The sequence below is a fragment of the Arachis hypogaea genome, chromosome 20, assembly GCF_003086295.3.
Source record: "Arachis hypogaea cultivar Tifrunner chromosome 20, arahy.Tifrunner.gnm2.J5K5, whole genome shotgun sequence".
Lineage (NCBI taxonomy): Eukaryota > Viridiplantae > Streptophyta > Magnoliopsida > Fabales > Fabaceae > Arachis > Arachis hypogaea.
Window position 1 is genome coordinate 3,668,232 of NC_092055.1, and position 24,194 is coordinate 3,692,425.

Below are 24,194 nucleotides of genomic sequence, written 5' to 3' on the forward strand. Positions count from 1 at the left end.
TTAAATGTTGCAAATGCAAAATAGTGTTGGAAAATATTCAATTTAAAAATACAATAAATATGTTTGTTTTGTACCTTTTCATCTAATATAATCATTTCTAAGTAAAGAGATTCTTCTTCATTTGTGGGTGTTAATGTTTCCCACAGACGAACCACGCGAACTTTGATAAACCAATTGTCTGTTTATTTGGTGATATTGTCTAGAGAAGGATGCTCCATTGAGTAAGTTTGAGATGTTCTATCGTGCAAAAATAATTTTTTTGTGCTAAATTTGATGTTATTTGAAGAAATAGTGATAAAAGACTTGTATAAGTAGTTCAAATAGTATGAACTTTGAATATTTGTAACGTAAAATTTGTTATCATTAATAGATTATTATGACATTTGTAATATGAATGTTTATTACATTTAATGAGTTATTTATAGAAATTAATAAATTAATTATTGGGGATATAAATTTATTGTATTGTTTATAACGGTAAAATATAATAAATATAGGGATATAGATTCTTGTAGGTTACAAATTTGGTTAGACACTATTAATTTTTAATTATTGTTATTGGTAATTTTGCTGCCTAATTTACATATATTTCTATTACTTGTATATTTTTTTGTTGATTTAAAAATCATAGTTAATTTGACAAAATTGAGTGGTTGATTTTAAAATTTTGCCAAGTAAGCGATATTGCTGACATGGCATTAGTAAGAGGAAAAAGATGTCTTAAAAATAATGTGGATAAATTTATCCATCTACTTTTATATATTAAGAATAGATGTTCACATATAACAGTGAAATTTACTGTTCTCATCGGGTGAAAGATTAGTAACATTTTCAAATCTAATTAAATTTAGATGAGTTAATTAAAGTGAGAGAATCATACGACAATAAACTTATGTGAATTGGGCTTTTTTGTTAGATTGATTATTGTGGTGAATAAGATCTGGGGTCAATAAAAATGAATCCAAGTAATTTAAGATTATGATTCCTTATTATGTTTTTTCATTGTTCATTATATTGCTGAGATTTGAGTCATTTGACAGTAAAATTTTGTGTAAAATACGAAAAATCCTGTAGTTGAAGTCGAATTGTGACTCTAAAAGCAATACTTTAAAAAAGTCTAATTACTTTCATATATTTTTATGTAGAAAAATGTTTATATTATTAATTATATTTTTATAATAAAATTATTTAATATATTTCATTCAAATTACATGTCATTATTGCTAAATTGGTACATTGAAAATTTGATATCATTATATTTTAATGAGGTATATAAATATATTTTATTATATTTTAGTGAGGCATATAAGTATATTGAAATTCATTTAACTTCCTTTATAGCTTTTTAGAAAGAAAAAAATATTACGATCATATTATTATTATTATTATTGTGGTACATTAATAAAATTGGTATATATAAAAATAATATACTATGAAAACATATCACATATATCATAATATGAAATATTTCAGTATTTTTAATCATTAATTTCAATTATAAAATTAATTTTAATAATTGTTAATTTTAATTATAATACATTTATAATTAAAATCAATAATTAAAAATAAAAAAACACAAATACCATAGTACATGCATAGAAATGCTTCTTATTATACCATGTGATATGTATTGTAGACCTTAGTCTACGTGTAATAGAGTATATGATTTCCTAGAGTAAATTTTCAAAATGGTATTTCAGATTGGGCCCGTGCACCAATATTGTCCCTCAGTTTCTAAATGCTCTAAATGCACCTCCAATTTGAGCTCCGTGCGAAATCCTGGTCCTTCCACTCAATTCCGGCATGACTCAGCAGCTGGAGTGCTGAGCTGGCGGTTGCACTACCTCCACGTAGGCTTCATCACCCTCCACTATCACCATCGTTCCTCCTCTTCTCCCAACGGAGCCATTACCCTTCTCTCTTCTTCCAATCCTCCTTTCCCTTTCTCCCTTCCTCAAGCATTGTAGCCCTTTCCATTGGCTTAAGGCTGAATCACCACTGCAAGCCACCATAGCCTCCACCATATGTGACCACCGCATCCAACCTCCTCCCTCTATCCTCTCCTTCCCCGTCAGGTCCAGAGACATCGAGCTTTCTTCTTGGCGAACCACCTCCACCGGGCCCGAGCTTACTGTCACCACCAATCTGCCATCTTCATCACCCTCTTCCACGCACCGAACCCTAGCCCTATCGTAGCTTCCAGCATCTCCATCGTCACCACCATCACCTCCGGCCTTTACCCAGCGCCCGCCACATCTTCCTCTCCTATTTCCTCTTCTCAGCTAAAGAGCCGAGTACCTTCATCTTTATTCCTCATCACCGAACTACTGCTACCGCAATAGCCGCTGCAACCACTACTCTGTCGGTGTCCACCCCTCGTCTGCTTCTCCTTGTCATTTTCATCACCCACGATGACTAACCCTCCTCTCCTTCCTCACGTTTCGGTTTGCCTTCTTTCCCTGTCTGACCACCCCAACTTCCCCTATTAGTTTAGGTTTATTTAGAATTTAGTTTTAAATTTCACCAGTTTTAGGCTTAGTTTAGTTTAATTATCTGTTTTAATTGATTTTAGGTGGTTATGATAGGTTAATTTAGTTTGTTGGATTCTGATTGTTGCTGAAAGTGTATGAAAATATTCTCCAAGTTTGAGGAAGAAGAGAAAAGAAGAGAGGAAGAAGAAAAGAGAAAGGGTTGCGGCGGTGGTTCTGAGGTAGTGATCTGAAGGTTGGTGAACTGAGAGAAGGAAAGGGCTACCATGCTTGAGGAAGGGAGAAAGGGAAAGGACGATTGGAAGAAGAGAGAAGGGTAGTGGCTCCGTTGGGAGAAGAGGAGGAACGATGGTGATGGTGGAGGCTGATGAAGCATGCGTGGATGTGGTGGAACCGCCAGCTTAGCGCTCTGACTGCTGAGTTATGCCGGAATTGGGTGGAAGGACCAGGATTTCGCACGGAGCTCAAATTGAAGGGTGCATTTAGAGCATTTAGAAATTGAGGGACAATATTGGTGCACGAGCCCAATCTAAGAGACTATTTTGGGGATTTACTCGATTTCCTATCCATATTTAAAGCTTTATAAAGTGAATGCAAGTAAGATGCTATTCCTCGTGACTTCATTTGTTATTCATTCTTTTTTCGTAACTATTAGTGCTATAAAAAAATAACAGTATAAACTAATTGAATTATGAGTTTAAAATTTAAATAATTATTATTACAGAAAAATAAAAAAAAATATTTGGACTCATATTAATTATTCACACGATAATATAAAAATTAAAGATCGAAATAAAAGAGAACCATGAAATAAGGACAGGAATTTTTTTTGTTCACTTTTATGCCAATAATCAATCTAACAAAAAAGTCCAACTCGCGTAAGTCTATTGTCTTCTATTCTCTCACTTTAATTAATCCAGTTAAATTTAATTAAATTTAAAAATGTTACTAATTTTTTTCGTAATGAGAATAATAAATTTCACTGTTACATCTAAATATTCACGGTAAAATATCACTTCTAATTTTCTCACATATAGATTTAGCATAATAAAAAAATAGACACTATATTTCTACACATATAAAAAGATAATCACTTTTACACTAGAGAATTCACCTTAAACTATTTTACCAAAGGGTCATATTGTAAGTTTGTAACTCTTTGAATTTTGAGGGCCCAAAACACTCAATAGGACTTTTTGAGGAGCCACAATATTACACTCAATTTTATTTCGATTTGTTGCATACAAGAGCATTTTTTAAAATAAATCACTAAATCCTTACCAAAAAAAAAATCACTAAATTAATTATCATATAAAATCTATATTAAAAGTATATAAATACAAAAAATATATTATTTGTTATAAATATATTATTATGGATGTTTAAAATGATAACGTAATTTAAATTTTAAATTTACATAAAATTAATTATAAATATAATCTAATTGAGTCAACTATGAATTAGATTTTTTATTATAAATATTAAATAGTCCTTAGTGTTCTTGATTATGTGACGTCTTTTGATAAATCAAATCATATCTTATTACCCCTGTTCTCTTTTTTTTTCTCCTCTAAACTCTAATTCTTATTATTTATAATAATATTAATATTTTTTATTTTTTTATAGTATCTCTTAATTTGATCTATAAAAATTTTTATTGTAAATCTAAATTTTATTTAAAGGTGCAAAAGATTCACAAGAGTATATTATAAATTAGAGGTATTTGCGGTGCAGTTTTGTTCGATTTTAAGGGAAAAAGTCATCCGATCTGAACGCTTAATTTATGTGCGGTGCGATTTGGATTGGATGAAATTTTTTTTGGAAATCCAATCCGATCCGATCCGATTACAAGCGGTTTGGATCGGTTTGGATTTGCGGTTTTTTAAATAAAAAAATTAAATACATATAACAAGTCTCAACATCGAATTTTAAATAATCAACAATGACATAACAAGTCTTAATAATATCTTAAAAAACTAACGATAACATAACAATAGAAATAAAATTATAAGTTAGTTAAAATAAATAAATAAATAACATTTTGAACATAAAATATTTATTAAATAATAATAATACATGAATAATAGAAAAATGTATAACAAATTGAACATGTTATAAGTATAATTATAAATATAATAATAAAATAATAATATTATAGCACATTATGCGGTTTGAATTGGATTGGATCGGTTAAGAAAAGTAGATTCGAAATCCGATCCAATCCAATCCAGCTATTTGCAAAAAAAAGAATCCAATCAAATCCGAATTAGTGCCGTTTTAATCGGTTTTTGGTTTGGATTGGATTGGATGAGCAGTTTAATTTGAATCGATTTGGATTTGAACACCTTATTATAAATTAGGTTTTATAATATATATAATACTTTTTTATTTTAGTTTTAAAATTTTGTTTTAATATTTTGAAAATAAAAAATTAAAATAAAATAAAATAATAAAATACGAAGGAAAATCAAACGTTTTCTACACGTTATTTAGTTTTAAAATTAATTTTGAAATCTAATTAAACTAATTCCTATAGATTCTGATTTCGAACATAATTTCTGTTTTGAATCAATTCAAATCACATTTAATTAATTAATTGAAAATAAAATCAAGCACTTTTGCTACTCTATCTAGCATTCTAACCACAGTAAACAGCGGTGCACTCAAAGCATTGAAGCAAGAACTTCTCTCCTCCCCTCCCATGGCCGATACAAATCCTCTTTGCAAGTCAGACGACGGGATCATCAGCAGTCTACCGGACTCTGTCCTCTGCCACATCCTCTCCTTCCTCCCAACAAGTACCTCCGTCAGAACCTGCATCCTTTCCCACAGGTGGCGCCACCTCTGGAAGGATCTCCAGTTCTTCAACTTCTCCTTCATCCCTGATCTAAGAAGACGTGGTGGTGAAAGCGCAGAAAAACAGCACAGCCGATTCCTGGATCTGGCGAATGCAGTTCTGGTCCAGCGAAACCCGCTCCAGATCCGAAACTTGAGCCTGGTTTATGAACCGTCTTACCTTGACCTCAATAAGGACGCAGTCACAGGGTGGGTTGAAGCTGCCATCGGACCCCACCTGGAAGAGCTTCGGCTCACGGTGTGGAGTGGCAAAATTGGATTCAGGTTTGTGGTGCCACCCGGCGTGTTCAGCTGCCGTGCGCTGGTGAACCTCAACTTGGATGGTGTGACTCTTGAGCTAACTCCGGAAGTATCGTCGTCGATTCACCTGCCATCGCTCAAGACCCTCCACTTATTTCTCGACTCTCCTGATCACGTGGATTCCATTCTCTCCGGTTGTCCTCTTCTGGAAACCATGCACCTCACCATCCAGAGGTTCCAGCACTGTGCCCCCAACATAAGTGCTCTCAAGATCCACGTGCCTTTGTTGAAACGTTTAGAGTTTATAGACTCGGGTGATTCTGGAATTGTGCGTTTTGAATTGGATGCGCCATCTCTCGAATACCTTTTTATCCGCCTGTGGTATCCGTTTTACTGCCTATTCTCAGTCACCAATACGCGTAATGTGGTGGAGGCACGTGTTGATTGTCTTATAGACGATGGTTACTTTGGTGACAAGTACCTCGGTCTTGTTCCTAAGCTTCTTCATTCCTTTTGCCAAACTAGATCCCTTGTGCTGGACCGGTCAACAGTCAAGGTACGCTTCATGATATAGTTTACGTATAGTTATTTTTTTCTTTAACATTACTAATTAATAATAAGAGTAAAGGACAAATTCGTCTCTGACAATTTTTTTTTCGGATATTTTCGTTTATGAGAATTGGAAAATATTTTTATGTTTCTGACTTTCTGAAAAAATGGACATATTTACTCTTCCATTAGAATTGCTTCGTTTGGTTTGACGGAAAACGGTGATGTAGCTCTGGTGGCTGCTATGTGAGAATGGACTTTTGAAAAGAGGACGTATTAGTCCCCAAGAACCAAAACGTCGTCGTTTCTCCCCCCTCCAATCTTTGAAATCCTTGAACCCTAATCAAGAGGATTATGTGCAAGGATCATTCCCTTTCCACAATTCCGCAAACCGACTCGGATATCCAAAACCAACAGCAACCTTAAGCAAAACCATCACCTTATCATCACAAGGTCCAGGAGTATCTCAACAAAAACTATTTATCCCATCAAGAGTAACCTGCACACCCTTATCGAACACTGGCTCAGGACCCTGCAACTCATTGTTGTCCAAAGATACGTTCTTCAAGCTTGGAAGCGCCATCAATGAGCTCGGAACGACCCCGATTAACTTGTTACCCCTAAGCTGCAAATCAAAGAAGCTATCGCATTTGGACAAATCAGGGATCCCATCAGTGAACTGGTTCTTGTGGAGCCATAACTGAGACAACTGCGTTATGTTGGAGAGAGAACCTCAATTGTCCCTGATAAACCGTTTTGTTGGTTGTTAAGCCACAGGTTGATAATTGAGGAGGAGGCAAGGGACTTGAGCAAAGCTCCGGTGAGGTTGTTGTAGGAGAGGCGAAGGTTCTGGAGACTGGGGAAGGAGTCAAAGATGTCCGGAAGGTCGCCGGTGATTCCGGTGGAACCGAAATCGAGATCGCTGAGGGTTGATGATTGAGTTAAGTCGGTGGGGAAGGGCCAGGGTGATAGGGAAGGGTTGTTGAAGAGGCTGAGTTTCTGGAGGCTGGTGAAGTCGGAGAATGCGGTGGAGGGGACGGAGGTGAAGTTGTTGCGGCCGAAGTAGGTAGTTTGGAGGTTAGAGAGGTTGGATAGAGAAGAGAGTGGGCCGGAGAGGGAGTTTTCTTGAAGATATAGGTCAGTGAGCTGAGAGAGGGAGTTTAGATTGGAGGGGAGAGTTCCGGTAAGGGACTTAGAGGAGAGTGTTATTTTGGTGAGGTTGGAGGATTCGCAGGTAATGCCGGTCCATTGGCATTAAGGGGTATTAGGGCTCAAGGATTTCATAGATTAGGGGTGGGGGAGAAACGGCAACGTTTTGATTCCTGGGGACTAATACGCCCTCTTTTCAAAAGTCCATCCCATGGCAGCCCGTAACAGATAGGTCAACGCCACAGGAGCCACGTCACCGTTTTCCGTCAGGTCAAACAGAACAACTCTAACGAAGGGGTAAATATGTCCACTTTTTCAGAGGATCAAGAACATAAAAGTATTTTCCAATCCTCGGAGACAAAAATGTCCGCAAAAAAAAAAGGTCAATGACGAATTTATTCTTTACTCTAATAATAATAATAATAATAATAATAATAATAATAATAATAATGAGTAAACAGTAAACAGTAAACACTCGATTTGACCACTTCACTAAGAATAAAGCGATTTTATTTTATCCCAAACAAAATTTAACTCTTAATTTTTTTATTTTAAAATAATACGCTTTTTTTTATTAAAAAATTTACCAAATAATAACAAAAATTAATGGTATCCGATTTTATCTATAATTTGTGGAGGTACTTCTCAAAAAATTCTTTACAATAAGACAAACTATTATTATCTTTTTTTTTTGTCCTTTTCATCGTAATTTCTATTTATATTATTTCTATTATACAACTATACTTTATCATTAATATTATTTTTTCTACCGTCAACACCAACATCAATATCATTTCACGTCAATTCTCTTCTCTTATTTTTTGTTTAATGCTATTTTTTTTTTTGAGAAATTTTCGTATTGAAAATTTTTTTTCATGCACGTTTCACTTTCAATAATGAACTTTTTTTACTTAACTGCTACTAATAAAAAAATTTTAAAAATAAACTTGTAAAAGTTTAAACTCCCATAAAATACAAATAAAATTTTTATAAAATTATTTTTTTATTATTTGATAAATTTTTTACAGAAAAGGATAAATAGGTCCTTGACCTTTTGTCTCGCGGACATTTTTGTTTCTGACTATTGAAAAATACTTTTAAGTCCCTGACCTTCACAAAACTTGGATGAATCAGTCCTCCGTCCAAATACTTTCGTCAGGGACTGATCCGTCCAAATGCCTCCGTCAGTGACGGATCCGTCCAAGTTTTGTAAATGTCAAGGACTTAAAAGTATTTTTCAATGATTAAGGACGAAAATGTCCGCGGAATAAAAAGTTAGAGACCTATTTATCGTTTTTTCAAAATTTTATTGGCCCAAAATAAAAAAATTGAGAAAAATAACCTTATCCATCCTAAAAATGATTGTGGACCGAATTAAATATTTCTCAATAATTTTTTTGGGGTGTACATATAATAATCTTAATTTGTTCAGGCCCTACTTCGTGCTCCTATTGTAGTAAATCTTCCGGAGTTCAGAAATCTAAGTAACCTAGAGATGAATCTGAAATCAAGCAACAATACAAGCCTTTTGTTGAGCATGCTTGATAGATGTCGCAAACTTCATGTCCTTACAATTTACAAGGACACGGTACGTTGATTATGAAGCCACACTTGAAAACTGAATTTGCTATGCAATCTTATCCTTAATTTTAATTTTAACTATAGTCCCTCGTTTGTATGCTAGTATGCCGCCGACGCTCCAAGGTGGATAGAACCGGCCAGTGTTCCTAAATGTCTGGAATCACATCTGTTGGTTGTTAAATTTTCAAGGTACCATGGAAACGGTGGTGATCTAGAATTGATTGCTTATATTCTTCAAAATGGACTAGTCTTGACGTCAATGACAATTGAAACAATTTTCAAAATGGATCCAGATCAGCATCGTCATGTTACCGAGCAATTTTGTCATATGCCAAAAGGCTCCAACACATGCCACCTTAATGTTAATTGAGTCTGGCCTGGTTATCTTAGGGTTAATTTATCATTTCTGATGTGATAGTATATAATTGGTTTGCATTTAATATAATAAATCATTATAATTTAACTAAATTAAAATTAAAATTCAATTAAATAAAGGTATTTTATTAATTATATCTTTTATGTGGGTTAATAGTCAAATTCTTTCTTAAAAAGTTATGTATTTTTTATTTTTGTTCCTGAATTATTTTTTTAATTAAATTAGTTCTTCAATAATTTTTTTAAATCATGTTCATCCCTCCATTAATTTTTTGATATTGCCGTTAACATTTTGCTAACTTGAAATGTGAAGTGATAAACATCCTGCATTTTCCGGTTAAAACGTATATGGGTATTTCTTCACTCTCACTCTCACTCTCTTCATTAACCCATGACCTACCATCATGAATAGCGGTGTATGTTAAAAAAATAAATCAAAACGTGGTTAACCGATTCAAAAATCATAACTATATTTTAGTTAATTAATTTAACAAAATAATTTTAAATCATATCTATACTTTTTAAAATTGATTAACCAAAATTAAATTCAAAAAAATCAACCAAAACCAAATTCAAAAAATTTTTATTTTAACTTTTAGATTAAAAATTTAATTTAAAAAAAATAGTTATTTTAGAAAATCGGTTTTTTAGTCTTAAAACCAGTTTTTTGATCCAAAATCGATTTTATTTTTCTAAAAACCAATTTTTCTATTCAAAAATCAGTTATTTTTTTAAAATCGATTTTTATTTTTATAATCGGTTAATAACCAGTTTTATTATATAAAACCAATTTGGTTAATTAACCAAGATTAAATTTTTGGTTAATAAAAAAACAGATTTAATTTTTGGATTAACCAAACCATATACAGGCGTACAACCTTAATCACGAAGACGAAAAAGATCGTGATATTATTTGCAACCGTTAGAGTAGTCGTAGAGTATTGTTAATGCGTCTATTCTAGAGCTTAGAATGTACTAGATCAACAACACAACAAGCGCTTTACAACTTTTTTTAACCATGTTCTGGTTTCTATGGAAACTCTCCAATATGATAAACCGGTTTTTATCGATTCTTGGTCAAACATGACAATCGATCATGACACTAATGATGCCAATAATAAGAATTCTGTTTCATCAATTGGAAAATAGGTAGATATATCCATGAAGAAGTGGGGTTAGGCCTAATGAAAGAACAAGAGCCTAAAGAGAACAATACAAGCAATAGTAATAGGATCCCGCTAGGGAAACAATGGAATATTTGTACAATGTGTACAATGGACTATTGAGTTACAAAATGAACATCTCTCATACTATCTAGAATAACTATCCGAGTACTAGCGATAATAAACATCTTCCCAAAAGCTTAAATTGATTTTGGAGTTCACCAAGACTCGAACTCTTGACCTTTCGGATCTAGCGCTCTAATACCATGCATGATACCACTCATCCCAAAAGCTTCAGCTGATGGGAAAATGTAACATTAATGATTATATCTCTAATACTCTCTAAACTTCCATTACACACATTGTATAAATATTCTATTGGCTCCTCATACTTTCCCATAGTAATAAACCCGATTTCTCGAATTGGCTCACACCACCACCTTGGGTAGCTTCAAGCCTTCAACCACCACACCTGGTGGTTTACTAGCTGAAGTTCTAACGCCAAGTACAATCACTTCAACCAATGATGGTGTCGCCGCCACTTCCAATTCGAATATGTCGTCTTTAACCAGGACAATAGTGTCATCTCCATATGGGGTATTGCACAAGACATTTGCCTCATTGTTCTTCCTTCTTCACATGGAGGAATTCGAAGCATAGCTATTATGTGAGTGCGATTACAACTCACCACAGCGACCTCCACTTTCGCTCCACATCATGGTCCTGAAATTGAATTTTTTTGCCTCTCAACAACTGTTGAATCTGCAATAACACTCAAGCAATACATTCATGTTTATAGGAAGATGGGAATTAGGATTTATTTAATTGAGGTTTAGAGATTAAATTGATACAATTTCTTAAACATATCTCGTCAACAACACACAGAACATGCCATATGTAATCTGTGCTTTCACTTCACGTTTCAGATAAACAAATCGTTAGTGCTAGTGTCAAAAAATTAATGGAGGGATGAACATAATTTTAAAAAAAATATTCATAAACTAATTTAATTAAAAAATTCAAATAAAATATACGTGATTTTTTAGGGACGAATTTGACTATTAATTCTATTTGATGAGATAGTTCTATTTTTTAATTTATTAAAAGTTTAATTCAAATTTTTAATGCGATCAAAATTATAAAAAAAAAATTGAAAAAGAATAGATGAACCAAAAGAAGAATAGTGTAAACAAGAACATAAAAAATAATAATAAACAATGAGAATTAAAAAAATAAAATTGATCCCCTCTCATGTAATTTGAGTATTTTTCTTTTCAAGTAAATACTACTTCTTTATTCTCTACCTTTTTATTAGATTTAATTTAAGAACGAACACAGATAATAAAAAATGTTTATTTAAATATCACGGCTTTTTAATTTTGGTGTTGTTTTTTAGCGGTATTTTTTAACAATGTTAAAACTTTATATTTTTTTTAGGAATAATAGTCAAATTTGTTTTTCTAAAAGATCACTCATTTTTTAAATTAGTCCTCAAATAATTTTTTTAGTCATATGAGTCTTTGAAAGATAAAACGTAAGTCAAATTGGTCCTTCCGTTAGTTAGATGATGACGTGTCACGTTAAGTGCCACGTGATATGATGACGTGTCACATTAAGTGCCACATGTCACTAGATGATTGGTTGATATGTCAGGTCAGTGACATCTAGCACGCCACATATCACTTGACATGTAAAAAAATTATTTATAATCAAAATAGTTCTTAAAAGTTCAGACGTAAGTCATTTTCATCCCTAAAATTTAAAAAATTAATCAAATTAGTCTTTATATAATTTTTTTACTTTTTTTATAATATTAAATTAAAAATATTTTTTTATAGTACTAATTTTAATATTATTTTTAGACCTTAATAAATAAAATTCTCTTTACATAAAATAATAAAAATAGTTAAATTATTATAAAGTTATTTTGTCATTTGTATAAATGACAAAATACAAATGACAAAATAATTTTATAATAATTTAATTATTTTTATTATTTTATGTAAAGAGAATTTTATTTATTAAGGTCTAAAAATAATATTAAAATTAGTACTATAAAAAAATATTTTAAATTTAATATTATAAAAAATAAAAAAATTATATAAGGACTAATTTGATTAATTTTTAAAATTGGGTAAAGTATACTTTTTGTCCTGAAGTTTGACAAACGTTTCAAAAATACCCTTAAGTTTTATTTTGTTTCAATTTTGTCCTAAAAGTTTTTTATTTGCATCAAATATACCCATGATGGCTAATTTTTCAAACAATTTACGACCGATTCAACAAGAATTTCATAAGAACAACTCCTCAACACAAGCAAATCAAGCATAATTTTCATGCATTATTGTTAGATTGATTTTAAATTTTTTGAAAATTTAGCCGTCAAGGGTATATTTGATGCAAATCGAAAACTTCTAGGACAAAATTGAAACAAAATAAAACTTAGGGATATTTTTGAAATTTTTGTCAAATTTTAAGGACAAAAATATACTTTACCCTTTAAAATTTTAGGGATGAAAATGACTTACGTTTGAACTTTAGGGATTATTTTGATTATAAATAACTTTTTTACATGTCAAGTGACACGTGGCGTGTTAGGTGTCACTGACCTAACACGTCAACCAATCATCTGGTGACACGTGGCACTTAACGTGACATGTCATCATGCCACGTGGTACTTAACGTGACACGTCATTATCTAACTAACGGAAGGACCAATTTGACTTACGTTTTATCTTTTAAGGATTAATATGACTAAAAAACTCATTTGATGACTAATTTGAAGAATGAGTGATCTTCTAAGGACAAATTTGACTCTTAACCCTTTTTTTTTACGTGGAAACCACAAATTTAAAGAGTTAGATTTGTAATTTTTATTTTTTTTAAACATGCAAATTTGAGGATGGTCGTATTTATTTTTTATTTTAAATTATTTTAAATATATAAATCTAACTCTCAAATTTGTAATTTAGTATTAAAAAATATTTACATGTGCAAATTGGTCCCCTTAATTTGTTTTAGGATGAAAAAAATAATTATCTCAACACAAATCAGATCCATTAATTTGTGCACTATAAAATTTGATCCTTGAATGTCTCTACAAAATTTATTATTCCTCAAATCTAAGAGTCTGATTTGTTATTTAAAATAAAAAAATTAATTCATATAAAAAAATACACCAATTCATTATTACACTAAATTACATACAAACGGTTTATACCCTAATCCAAATGATAAGTCAGGCCCAAATTAAGCTAGAAGGCCCAATCTAGAATATTGACCTTCACCACCTATCCGACCTCTATAAAGAGGTCGGGGTCAACGCCAGCTGACACTTAACACTTATTTATGTGAATAACTGCCTCCGTAAATCTCTCTCCCACTTCTGGAAGAGAGATCCCAACAACCCTAAAATAAAGGGACGGTTATCCACCATCAGAAGTGGAATTACTTCAACGGTGGTTATTGGCTCATCTCCTATAAATACCCTGACGCACTCAGGTATATTGAAGTTCCAATACACTTAAATCTGTTTAACCCCTTGCTGACTTAGACATCAGAGTATCTTGCAGGTACCACCCCCATCCATTCAAACACATAACTCGGACGGCAGCTCCCTGACGTAGGATAAGTCAGAGGCCTCCTTCCTCGTATGCTTGGGCCTAACAAACAAGCCCAATCATCATCCGGTTTCAGGTAACTCCCAGAATATTGGTGTCGTTGTCGGGGACGTGGAGATCAATGCACAATGGCAGATGACCAACCTGAAGATGGGCACACTGCGTCTGAGTCCAATCAGGAGTATCAGGACGCGGTCAATATTGACCAAGCAACAATACCTCTGTCAAGAATGGAGGGACCGCACGTTGAAGGCCCTTCGGGTGCTCAGGGATCAAAGAAAATCTCCTCTAAGGTTCATCAGCTCGGAAGGGAAGCGCAACCTCATTCCACCGACCTCATGGGGTTACTACATGGCCACCAAGGTCGACTCGAGCAACTTGAGCAAGAGCTGGAGCGGCAGCATGAGGCAGAAAGGAGTCTCAGGAAAGAAATCGAGCAACGAAAAGGGCTCGAAGAAAAGCTCTCGAAGCTAGAATCCAACCTCCGAAATAAGGATTCTCGTGCAGATCGAGAAGATACCCCTTTGGAGGAAGAAGACCTGTTCACTGAGGATATCATGAGGGCTAAAGTTCACAGGAACTTCAAAAGTCCTGACATGAGTCTATACGACGGGACAACTGATCCGAAGCATCAACTCAGTAACTTCAAAAGTCGAATGTATTTAGCCGACGCATCGGACGCTACTTGCTGCAAGGCCTTTCCGACGACTCTGACAAAGGCGGCCATGAAGTGGTTCGATAGCCTCCCCCTAGGTCGGTCACCAGTTTTGATGACCTCTCGTGTAAGTTTCTCATGCGATTCTAAATACAGAAAGACAAGGTCAAGCATGCACCTAGCCTACTCGGAGTAAAATAGGAGGTCGGAGAACCCCTGAGAGATTATATGTAGAGGTTTAATAAAGCATGCTTAGAGATCCAAGACCTGCCTATTGAGACAGTAATAATGGGACTCGTCAATGGACTCCAAGAATGACCCTTATCCCAGTCCATCTCAAAGAGATATCCGACTTCCTTGAGCGATGTACAAGAATGAGCCAATAAAAGTACATCGACATGAAGAAAAATATCAGGTTGCGAGAACAGAACTGGCGACTTGGGAACCCTCAACAATCAAAAGAAAGGGAAAGGGAGCCCAAGAGAAAGGAGGAAGTCGAATCTGAAAACACCAGAAGGTATCACAACTATACCCCATTGAGAGTTTCCCTCGTAGATGTGTACAGGAAAATTTGTCATACCGAAAAGCTCCCTCCCCTTCGCCCGATAAAAAACAAAAAGGAGAAAAGTCGTAATGAGTACTGCGAGTACCATAAACTTTATGGGCACTCAACAAACGATTGTTATGACCTGAAAAATGTGATAGAAAAGCTGGCCAGGGAAGGTGGTGCGGTATTTGTAACCCACTAACTTACCGGCAAGTACACCGGGTCGTACCAAGTAATACCTTACGTGAGTAAGGGTCGATCCCATGAGGATTGATGGATTAAGCAACAATAGCGTTTGATAGGATTAGTTAGACAGACAGAAAATAGTGTTTGGAAGTTCAAAAGCATTAAACAGTAAATTTAGAATATTAAAGATAGGCAGATAAATAAGTTGGGAATAAAATGTTGAGAAAGCAGTTAAGGTTTTAGAGTTATCTATTTTTCGGATTGACTTTTTTTTATTAACTATTTTTAATCATGCAAGATTTAATTCATGGCAAACTATTTGTGACTAGACCCTAATTCCTTAGACCTTCCTAGTCTCCTCTAAAATTCATCAACTACCAATTCCTTGGTCAATTAATTCCAATTAGAGGGTGATGATTAAATTCCAATTTATATGCCACAAGAATCCTAATTGTCCAAAAATAAAAGGATTATATGTCACGTATCCCGTTAAATACAAACAATTAGAAATTCAGGATAATATGTTTTCAAGCTATTGTTCAAGTAAAGAGCTTTTCCAAGTTATACAAGAACTCAAATAAAACATGGGTCATACTTTCGTTCCACCCAAATTCATAAAATAAAGAACGAAAACAATTATTGAAATATAAATCAAAACATGAATTAAAATAGAAAAATAATAGTATCAATCCATACAATAGACAGAGCTCCTGACCTTAACAGTGGAGGATTAGTTGCTCATGGAATATGGAATGTAAATTGTATGGAATAATGTTGTGGAATGTTCTTCTAGAACCACCCTATTGGGATCCCTTTTATAACTAATCCTAATAATTTAAAAATCAAATTTCTAAAATTAAAATTAAAATAATATCTTTTCCTCTAATAAGATTTGAATTTAAATTCGAATTAATTAACAAGTCTTCAGCTGATGGGTTGGGGACCACTTGATTTGTCCCTTCTGCAGCTTCTAATCTGTGATTTCTGGGCTAAAAACTGGGTCAAAACAGCCTAGAAATCGCCCCAGCGTCTTTCTGCGTTTTCTGCACGTGGCGCATGTCACGCGTACGCGTCGGTCACGCGCACGCTTCGATGGTCCTTTTTTGCGAGTCACGTGGATGCGTCGGTCACGCGTTCGCATCATTTGTGCAGATTCCAGTCCACGCGTTCGCGTTAGGCACGCGATCGTGTCATTGCGATTTCCTCCATTCCGCGCGGTCGTGTGAGCCATGTGTCCGCGTCGGTATTCGCTGGTCATCTCCTTGGTTTCTTCTCTTTCTCTGTAGAAACTTCATCAAATCCATCCGAATGCTACCTAAAATGAATAAAATTGTACAAAACTCAAAATAGCATCCATAGTGGCTAAAATATAATTAATTCTTAATTAAACTCAACAAGTTAGATGCAAATTCACTAGGAAAAGATAGGAAAGATGCTCACGCATCAGAAGGTCGGCTGGATAGCTGTCTCATGGAAAGGTCAAGTAGTCAGGGAAAAAGGAAGAGAGACGACGAAGACTTCGAACAGAGAGGTCCACCCCCCAAACCCCAGAACGACATATTCATATGATTTCAGGAGGGTTTGCTGGAGGAGCACTTACTAAGTCGTCTCGAAAGAGACACCTAAAAGAAGTCTATCAAGTCGGGAGTGACGGACCTGACCTACCATCTTCTTTACTAAAGAAGATGGACAAGGTGTCATATCCAGGCATGACGACCCGGTAGTAATCACCATGATCCTCGCTAATGCCCACTTACACGAAACTCTGGTAGATCAAGGGAGTTCAGTCGACATATTATTCAAGCCAGCATTTGATAAGTTGGGGCTGGACGAAAATAAGCTAAAAGCCTACCCGGATACACTCTTTGGGTTAGGAGACGCTCCTATCACACCATTAGGCTTCATCTCCCTACACACAACTTTTGGAAGGGGTTGAAATCTAAGACCTGAAGCATCGACTTCATTATTGTTGATGTAGCCTCCACTTATAATGCCCTGATAGGTCGGACTACATTAAATCGGCTGGGAGCGGTGGTTTCAACCCCTCATCTTTGATGAACTTTCCAACACCAGAGGGGATTGCTACCATAAAAGGAGATTAGAAATTGGCAAGGAAGTGTTATAATGAATGCCTGAACCTAAGAGAAATGGAAAAGGAAGTCAATGCAGTGGAGCTCGGAGGAGTCTGAGCGAGAGAAGAGTTACGACCACAGCCCAGAAGAAAGACGGAAGAAATCCAGATCGGACAGGAGGTTGGAAAAAACACCAGCATAGGAGCCAATGTAGGGGCAAAACTGAAGCAAGAACTCATAAAGCTCCTACAAAAAAAATCTAACTTTTTTGCCTGGAAAGCCTCCGACATGCCTAGGATAGATCCCATGCTTATGTCACACAGATTGGCTGTCTACCCAGAATCCTGACCTGTTCAGCAAAGGAGACGGAAGCTCGGGCCAGAACGAGCTCAAGTGGTCGAAGAACAAGTACAAGCCCTGCTAGAAGCCAGATTCATCAGAGAAGTCAAGTATCCGGCCTGACTGTCAAATGTAGTGTTGCTAAAAAAACAGAATGGCAAGTGGAGGATGTGCGTCGATTACACTGACCTCAACAAAGTATGTCCAAAGGACCCATATCCTCTACCTAATATTGATGCCCTAGTAGATTCCAGCTCGGGTTATCAATATTTGTCATTTATGGATACCTACTCGGGATATAATCAAATCCCGATGTACAAGTCGGATCAAGAGAAAACATCCTTCATCACGCCTAGAGCAAATTATTGCTACGTGGTCATGCCATTTGGACTAAAAAATGCAATGGCCATATATCAAAGGATGATGAATAAGGTGTTCTCATCCCACCTTGGAAACTTAATGGAGGTATACGTAGATGACATGCTGGTAAAGACCAAGGATGAGGCTAACCCCCTGACTGACCTCTCACAAGTCTTCAACACCATAAAAGGGCATGGGATGAGGTTAAATTTCACTAAGTGTACCTTTGCAGTGGAAGCCGAAAAATTCCTAGGATTCATGCTAACACAAAGAGGTATTGAAGCCAACCCCGACAAGTGTGAAGCAATCCTAGAAATGAAGAGTCCGACCTATTTGAAAGAAGTCCAGCAGCTGAATGGATGACTTGCGACACTATCCAGCTGGCGGTATCATCACTGAGATCCCTACCACTTTTCTCACTAATTAAAAAAGGATGTCAGTTCGAATGGACTCCTGAATGTGAAGAGGCTTTTCAGGAGTTCAAAAAGTCTCTAAGCCAACCTCCCATCCTCACCCGGCCAAAAGCAGGAGAAGAACTCATATTATATCTAGCTGTCGCTGAAAAGGCTGTGGCATCAGCATTAATACGAGAAGATGAGGTCGGACAACATTCCATCTACTTCACTAGCAAGGCGCTACAAGGTCTGGAATTAAAGTATCAAAAACTTGAAAAGTTTGCATATGCCTTAACCGTAGCATCTAGAAGGCTTCAGCCTTATTTTCAAACTCACACCATAAGAGTTCGGACGAACCTGCCCATAAAGCAAATCCTTCGGAAAACAGATATTGTGGGCATAACGGTTCAATGGGCTATAGAACTATCCAAGTTCGATTTGAAGTATGAAACTCGGACAGCAATCAAAGCTCAGTGCCTCACTGACTTCATAGCAGAATATGCAGGCGACCAAGAGGAGGCCTCCACAACCTGGGAGATATATGTAGACGGGTCCTCCAATAAGGTTGGGACTGGAACTGGTATAATACTGGTCAATCAAGAGGTAACCCAAATAGAAGTATCCTTGAAATTCGAGTTCTCTGCCTCCAATAACCAGGCTGAATATGAGGCTCTGATCGTAGGCTAAAACTTGCCAAAGAGGTCGGTGCTTCCAAGGTGATAATATTCAGCGACTCTCAAGTAGTAATTTCTCAAATTAACGGAGAGTACTAGGGAAAAGATCCCAACATGAAAAGGTACCTGAAATAAACACTTGATCATCTCAGGCAGTTCCTTGAAACTGAAGTAAGACACATAACAAGGGAACTCAACAGTAGAGCCGATGCTATTTCCAAGCTAGTAAGTACCAAGTTGGGGGAAAATAATAGCATTCTGATACAAGAAACTCTCCAGGAGCCCTCAGTCATAAAGACGGATAGCAAGCCAGACGTCTTGTCTATCTCTAGCTTGGACCTCGGATGGATGACTCCCTTAGTCGAATATCTGAAATTCGACATCCTTCCCAAGGAGCAAAATAAGAACCAAAAAATCAGAAGGGAAGCAAGAACTATACTCTGGTACGGAATGTCCTTTATAGAAGGGGGATATCTACATCACTGCTGAAGTGCGTCCCGACCTCTAAGACAGAAGAAGTCCTGGAAGAGGTACATAATGGGATTTGTGGAAATCACCTCGGAGGAAGGTCCTTAGCCAGAAAGGTGATACGAGTCGGGTTCTTTTAGCCGACTTTGCAAAAAAACACTACCGACTTCGTTAAAAAGTGTCAGCCTTGCCAAATACATGAAAACTTCCACTTCGCTCCCCCCAAAGAGCTCATTAGTGTAACCTCTCCATGGCCATTTGCAAAATGGGGATTGGACCTACTCAGACCATTTTCCCAAGCACCAGGTTAGGTCGAATACCTGATTGTAGGAGTAGATTACTTCACTAAGTGGATAGAAGTAGAGCCACTTGCCACTATAACAGCGCAGAGAAGTCGGAAGTTCCTCTACAAGAACATAATTACCCGGTTCGGGGTTCCCCACTCTATCACCACGGATAATGGCACCCAGTTTATAGATTCCACATTCAGAAACCTGGTATCTAGCATGAAGATCAAGCATCAATTAACCTCGGTAGAACATCCCCAGGCGAATGGATAAGCTAAGGCAACCAATAAAGTGATATTGGCAGGATTAAAGAAGAGGCTTCAAGAAGTAAAGGGGGAATGGGCGGAAGAACTCCCTCAAGTGTTATGGGCTTACCGAACTACACCTCACTCGACCACTGGTGAGACACCTTTCCGACTTGATTATGGCATAAAATCCATGATCCCTGTTGAGGTCAATGAGCAAAGTCCAAGGGTGATATTCTATGATGAGGTCGGAAACGTTCGGGCCCACAAAGAAGAACTCGAATTACTCCCAGAAATCAGAGAACAAGCCCGGATAAGAGAAGTAGCATTAAAACAAAGGATGGTAACAAGGTACAACTAAAGAGTCATTTGAAGAAGTTTCGCCTCAGACGACTTAGTTCTCATCCGTAAGGACATCGGGGTGAGCAAGTCAGGAGAAAGAAAACTTGTTGCAAACTGGAAGGGACCATATAAGATAGTTGAGGTCTTGGGAAAGGGCTACTATAAAGTGTCCGACCTAGGAGGCTCCGAGCTTCCAAGGTCGTGGCACGCTTGCAATATGAAGAGATATTACAGCTAGAAGCGAACCTCGCTCCCTGATGTACTCTTTTTTCCAACTTCATGGTTTTTTTCCCGAAGAGGGTTTTCCTGGAGGGGGTTTTAATGAGGCATCAAAGCGAGGACTAGGGGCATGAAATTCATTCCCTTAGTAGCAAAAGCATCATTGTAAAGCCACATTTCATGAACAATAATATCTCTCCCTTTATTATCTTTTTCTTTAGAATTTTCATTTACCGTTACTACGATACACCGACTTAAGCTCGAAAAAGCGCAAAAATCATTGCCCGACCTATATGGTCGGCAAGATAAAGTGACGAGGTACAAGTCGGTGTAAAGAGATTATAAAAGACGATCATAACAGCTCGAAAATAAGATAGATAACAACTTGGCCCGAGCAGACCGAAATGCATCGCAAGAATAACCTAAGTTATGAAAACGATTCAATAAGCAAAGCGAAGTTGAACGTAGGCGAACAAAGTAATGAAAAGCGAGAAATGCGAAAGTCCCTGGAAGGATTGAAGGTAGAGGTGTTCTCACGAAAACCTCACCAAAATAAAGATTACTTGACAAAAAGTCTTCTTAAAAGCCTTATTAGATAGTAAGCGAAATTATCTAATATAAAAATTAGCTGATACAAGTTTTTTCAAAAGCTTTGCGAAATGCAAAAGGATTTTTTACAAAAAAACCTGGTGAAATAAAGATCCTTCAAACAAAAAGTTTCATCAAACAGCAAAAAAGAAACGTCATCACACGGATAATAAACAACTACTTAGTTAAGGGTCCTATCCAAAAAGGACTAGAAAAACAACAATTGTTGTTCAAAGATCCTATTAAAAAGGATCAAATGTCAGTAGCCATCCACAAAATATACAAAAAAATATAAAAAATTGTTCATAAAGAGGTCCCACAAATCGGGCCTTAATAAGATATCAAATAAGGCCAATCAGAGGGTTCGAATCGTCAGTAGGAGAGGAGGTCAGCTCAGCTGTGGAAGTCGGAGGGGTAAGAGAAATCTCTTCGGCGCCAGAAGTCGGAGCTGCAACGGGATAGGCTGAAGATCTCGGCTGTAGCCCCTCGGCAGGACCAACTTTCTGAGAAGGGGATTCGATTATGCGCTGCCCTGTTGTCTTCAGCTTGGAATCAGTCTCAGGACGAGGAGGAAAAACTCTCTCTCCATTGATGACAACCTTATCGGGATGAAGAGGTGACAGGTCCAAGTCGGGAGCAATGACTCCGACCTGTTGCTTCAACACCCTGAACACCTCTTCAGTACCCTCAACAATGGAATCCTCCAAATCCTGGTAACCCTCCCGAAGCTGCTCCACCTCCTTTTTCAAATCAAGATTGGCCGAAAAGATGTGGACATAGTTTTGCTCAGCCTTCTCCTTCAAACTCTCAGCCATTGCACAGGAACCCATTAGTTGTTTCTCTATTTCCTAGGTTTGGGAGAGTTCTTCCTTCAGCCGAGCATTCTCCTCCTCCTGCAGTCTTTTCTCATCTTCTTGATACTTGGCCAGCCGCCCTTGGAGGTTCTCCAAAGAAAGCTGGGTAGCACTCAAAGGGATTTTTTTCCAATATATCAAGAAGAGAGGTACAAACCCCGACAGTCTGAATTCCTCCTCGGATTAAAATCTGAAGATGATTGTGGATAGCAGCATCATCCATAGCAATTTGACTATGTGGAAGGATGTGCTTCCGAGAAAACTTTACTCCGTCAAAACTAGTGTCCCGGACGTTAGAGGCACCGGCTTTCGAGATCTTACGTTTTTTCTTTTCGGGTTCTGAGGAAGAAACAATTGGGGGGATAGAGCAGGAGGAGGAAGAGGTGGAGTAGGAATTGGATTTACCAAAATTGGCTGAGAAGAAGTCCCCAAACCCGAACTTTGAGAAGGAGGAGTGGCAGAGGTCCCGACCTCTTGTGCAGCAGCTCGGGCACGAGCATTCTTCTTGGCCTCCTACACCTTTAAGTAAGCTTTCGACCCACTCTTCATTTTTTTCTAAAAAAGGAAGTAAAAATGATCAATACATAAGTCGGAAGTAAGAAAAGTTGCCTACAAAATCAAAGAAGAAATTTCTTGGTGTCTAGGTTTGGAGTTCGTCCCCAAGCCTCTCAAAAAAACTCTGCCACAGCCTTTTCTACCTTGTCCAAATCTACCAGGCCATATTTCTCTACAGGGGAAGTCTCGACCCAGTACAGAGAAAATCGGGGCTCATTATTTTCGTTTAGAAAAAAGGGGTGATGGCCTTTAATGGCTTGACCTTTAAAAAAGAAATTTTTGAAGTCATGGAAAGACTCATCAAAAATGGAAAAAACCTTCCGGCCTTGTATAGTTTGGAAGGAAACCCACTCCTACTTATTCTTAGTGCTAAAAGGCTTTGTTAAATGAAAAAGATAGAAAAAGGTCTTTAAAAAAATCGGAAAATCAAGTGCATGGCTGACAAGCTAGTAAATTTTGAGGAAACCCCAGGAATTGGGGTGAATCTGGGAAGGAGCTACCCCACAGTGGGATAACACCTCCATCTCAAAGTCGGAAAAGGGAAAAGTAACCCCTAAACGGGTGAACAGACAGTCGTACACAAAAAAGAAGTAGGGATCAGAATCGTTCATTCTCCCACAGCAAACCCGTTCCTCTGGGTCTGGGGCCACTAATTCATACTTTGCCTCATCGACATCAGAACTGCAGATCTTATGGTGCTTACGAAGTTCGGTTACAAAAACACTATCAACGATGGGGTGTTCAGACAAGACAGAGGAATCTACCCATTTTAGCAGAGCCTCCGTAATTCAGGAAGACATTTTCAGACAAGAAGATATACCTACATTACACAAAGAAAAAGCAACCATCAAAAACAGGTTTGAAACAAGACAATTCCTTCTCAAACAAAACAATCAACCACATCAAAGGAAACGATTTTTGTAAAGAAAAACAGAAAAATCCAAAGTTTCCTACAGCAAATAATGAAAGCGCCATAAAACCTACTTAGAACATCTTCCTCGATTATTCAGTACACTTAATAAAAACAACGAAGCCAATAAAGAGCGAAAGTAATGAGAAATTAACCTTTCTTGGAGAAAAAGAACTGACAGCAAGAATGAAAGAGATGCCAAAAGTGCTGAAAAATCCAGGAACGGAGACGGCAAGTACCAAAGCGCGAAGATCTTTCGAACAAGGAAGAAAGTACGAAGGGAAAATTCGAAAAGAAGAAAGAGAAAGAGAGGAAAAGTATTTATAAGATACTAGAGCATAATTGTAAAACAGCACAATCATCAAAAGAACGCGTCGTTACCAATGTAACTGCCCTCCACGTGTAAATGCGAAAAGCCAAAAGGACGCGACGGTTAATAAGACGCGACAATTGAGAATTTGAAATCACGTCGGTTT

The 24,194-nt window shown here is 36.7% G+C and overlaps 1 protein-coding gene across 1 annotated transcript; it reads left to right on the forward strand.

Annotated features, from left to right (window-relative positions):
* Window positions 1-4,478: 4,478 nt before the first annotated feature.
* On the forward strand, window positions 4,479-9,376 carry LOC112784797 (FBD-associated F-box protein At5g60610). Its single transcript, XM_025828124.3, has 3 exons — window positions 4,479-6,141; window positions 8,716-8,871; window positions 8,968-9,376. The coding sequence occupies exons 1-3, from the start codon at window positions 5,191-5,193 to the stop codon at window positions 9,232-9,234; spliced, it is 1,374 nt and encodes a 457-aa protein (XP_025683909.1). The 5' UTR covers window positions 4,479-5,190; the 3' UTR covers window positions 9,235-9,376.
* Window positions 9,377-24,194: the final 14,818 nt, after the last annotated feature.

Bases quoted from the DNA above. Each gene is read 5' to 3' on its own strand.
- LOC112784797 (XM_025828124.3), top strand. From the start codon at position 5,191: ATGGCCGATACAAATCCTCTTTGCAAGTCAGACGACGGGATCATCAGC. The intron at 6,142-8,715 runs GTACGCTTCATG...TAATTTGTTCAG, and splicing joins TGGACCGGTCAACAGTCAAG to GCCCTACTTCGTGCTCCTAT. The intron at 8,872-8,967 runs GTACGTTGATTA...TTTGTATGCTAG, and splicing joins TTACAATTTACAAGGACACG to TATGCCGCCGACGCTCCAAG.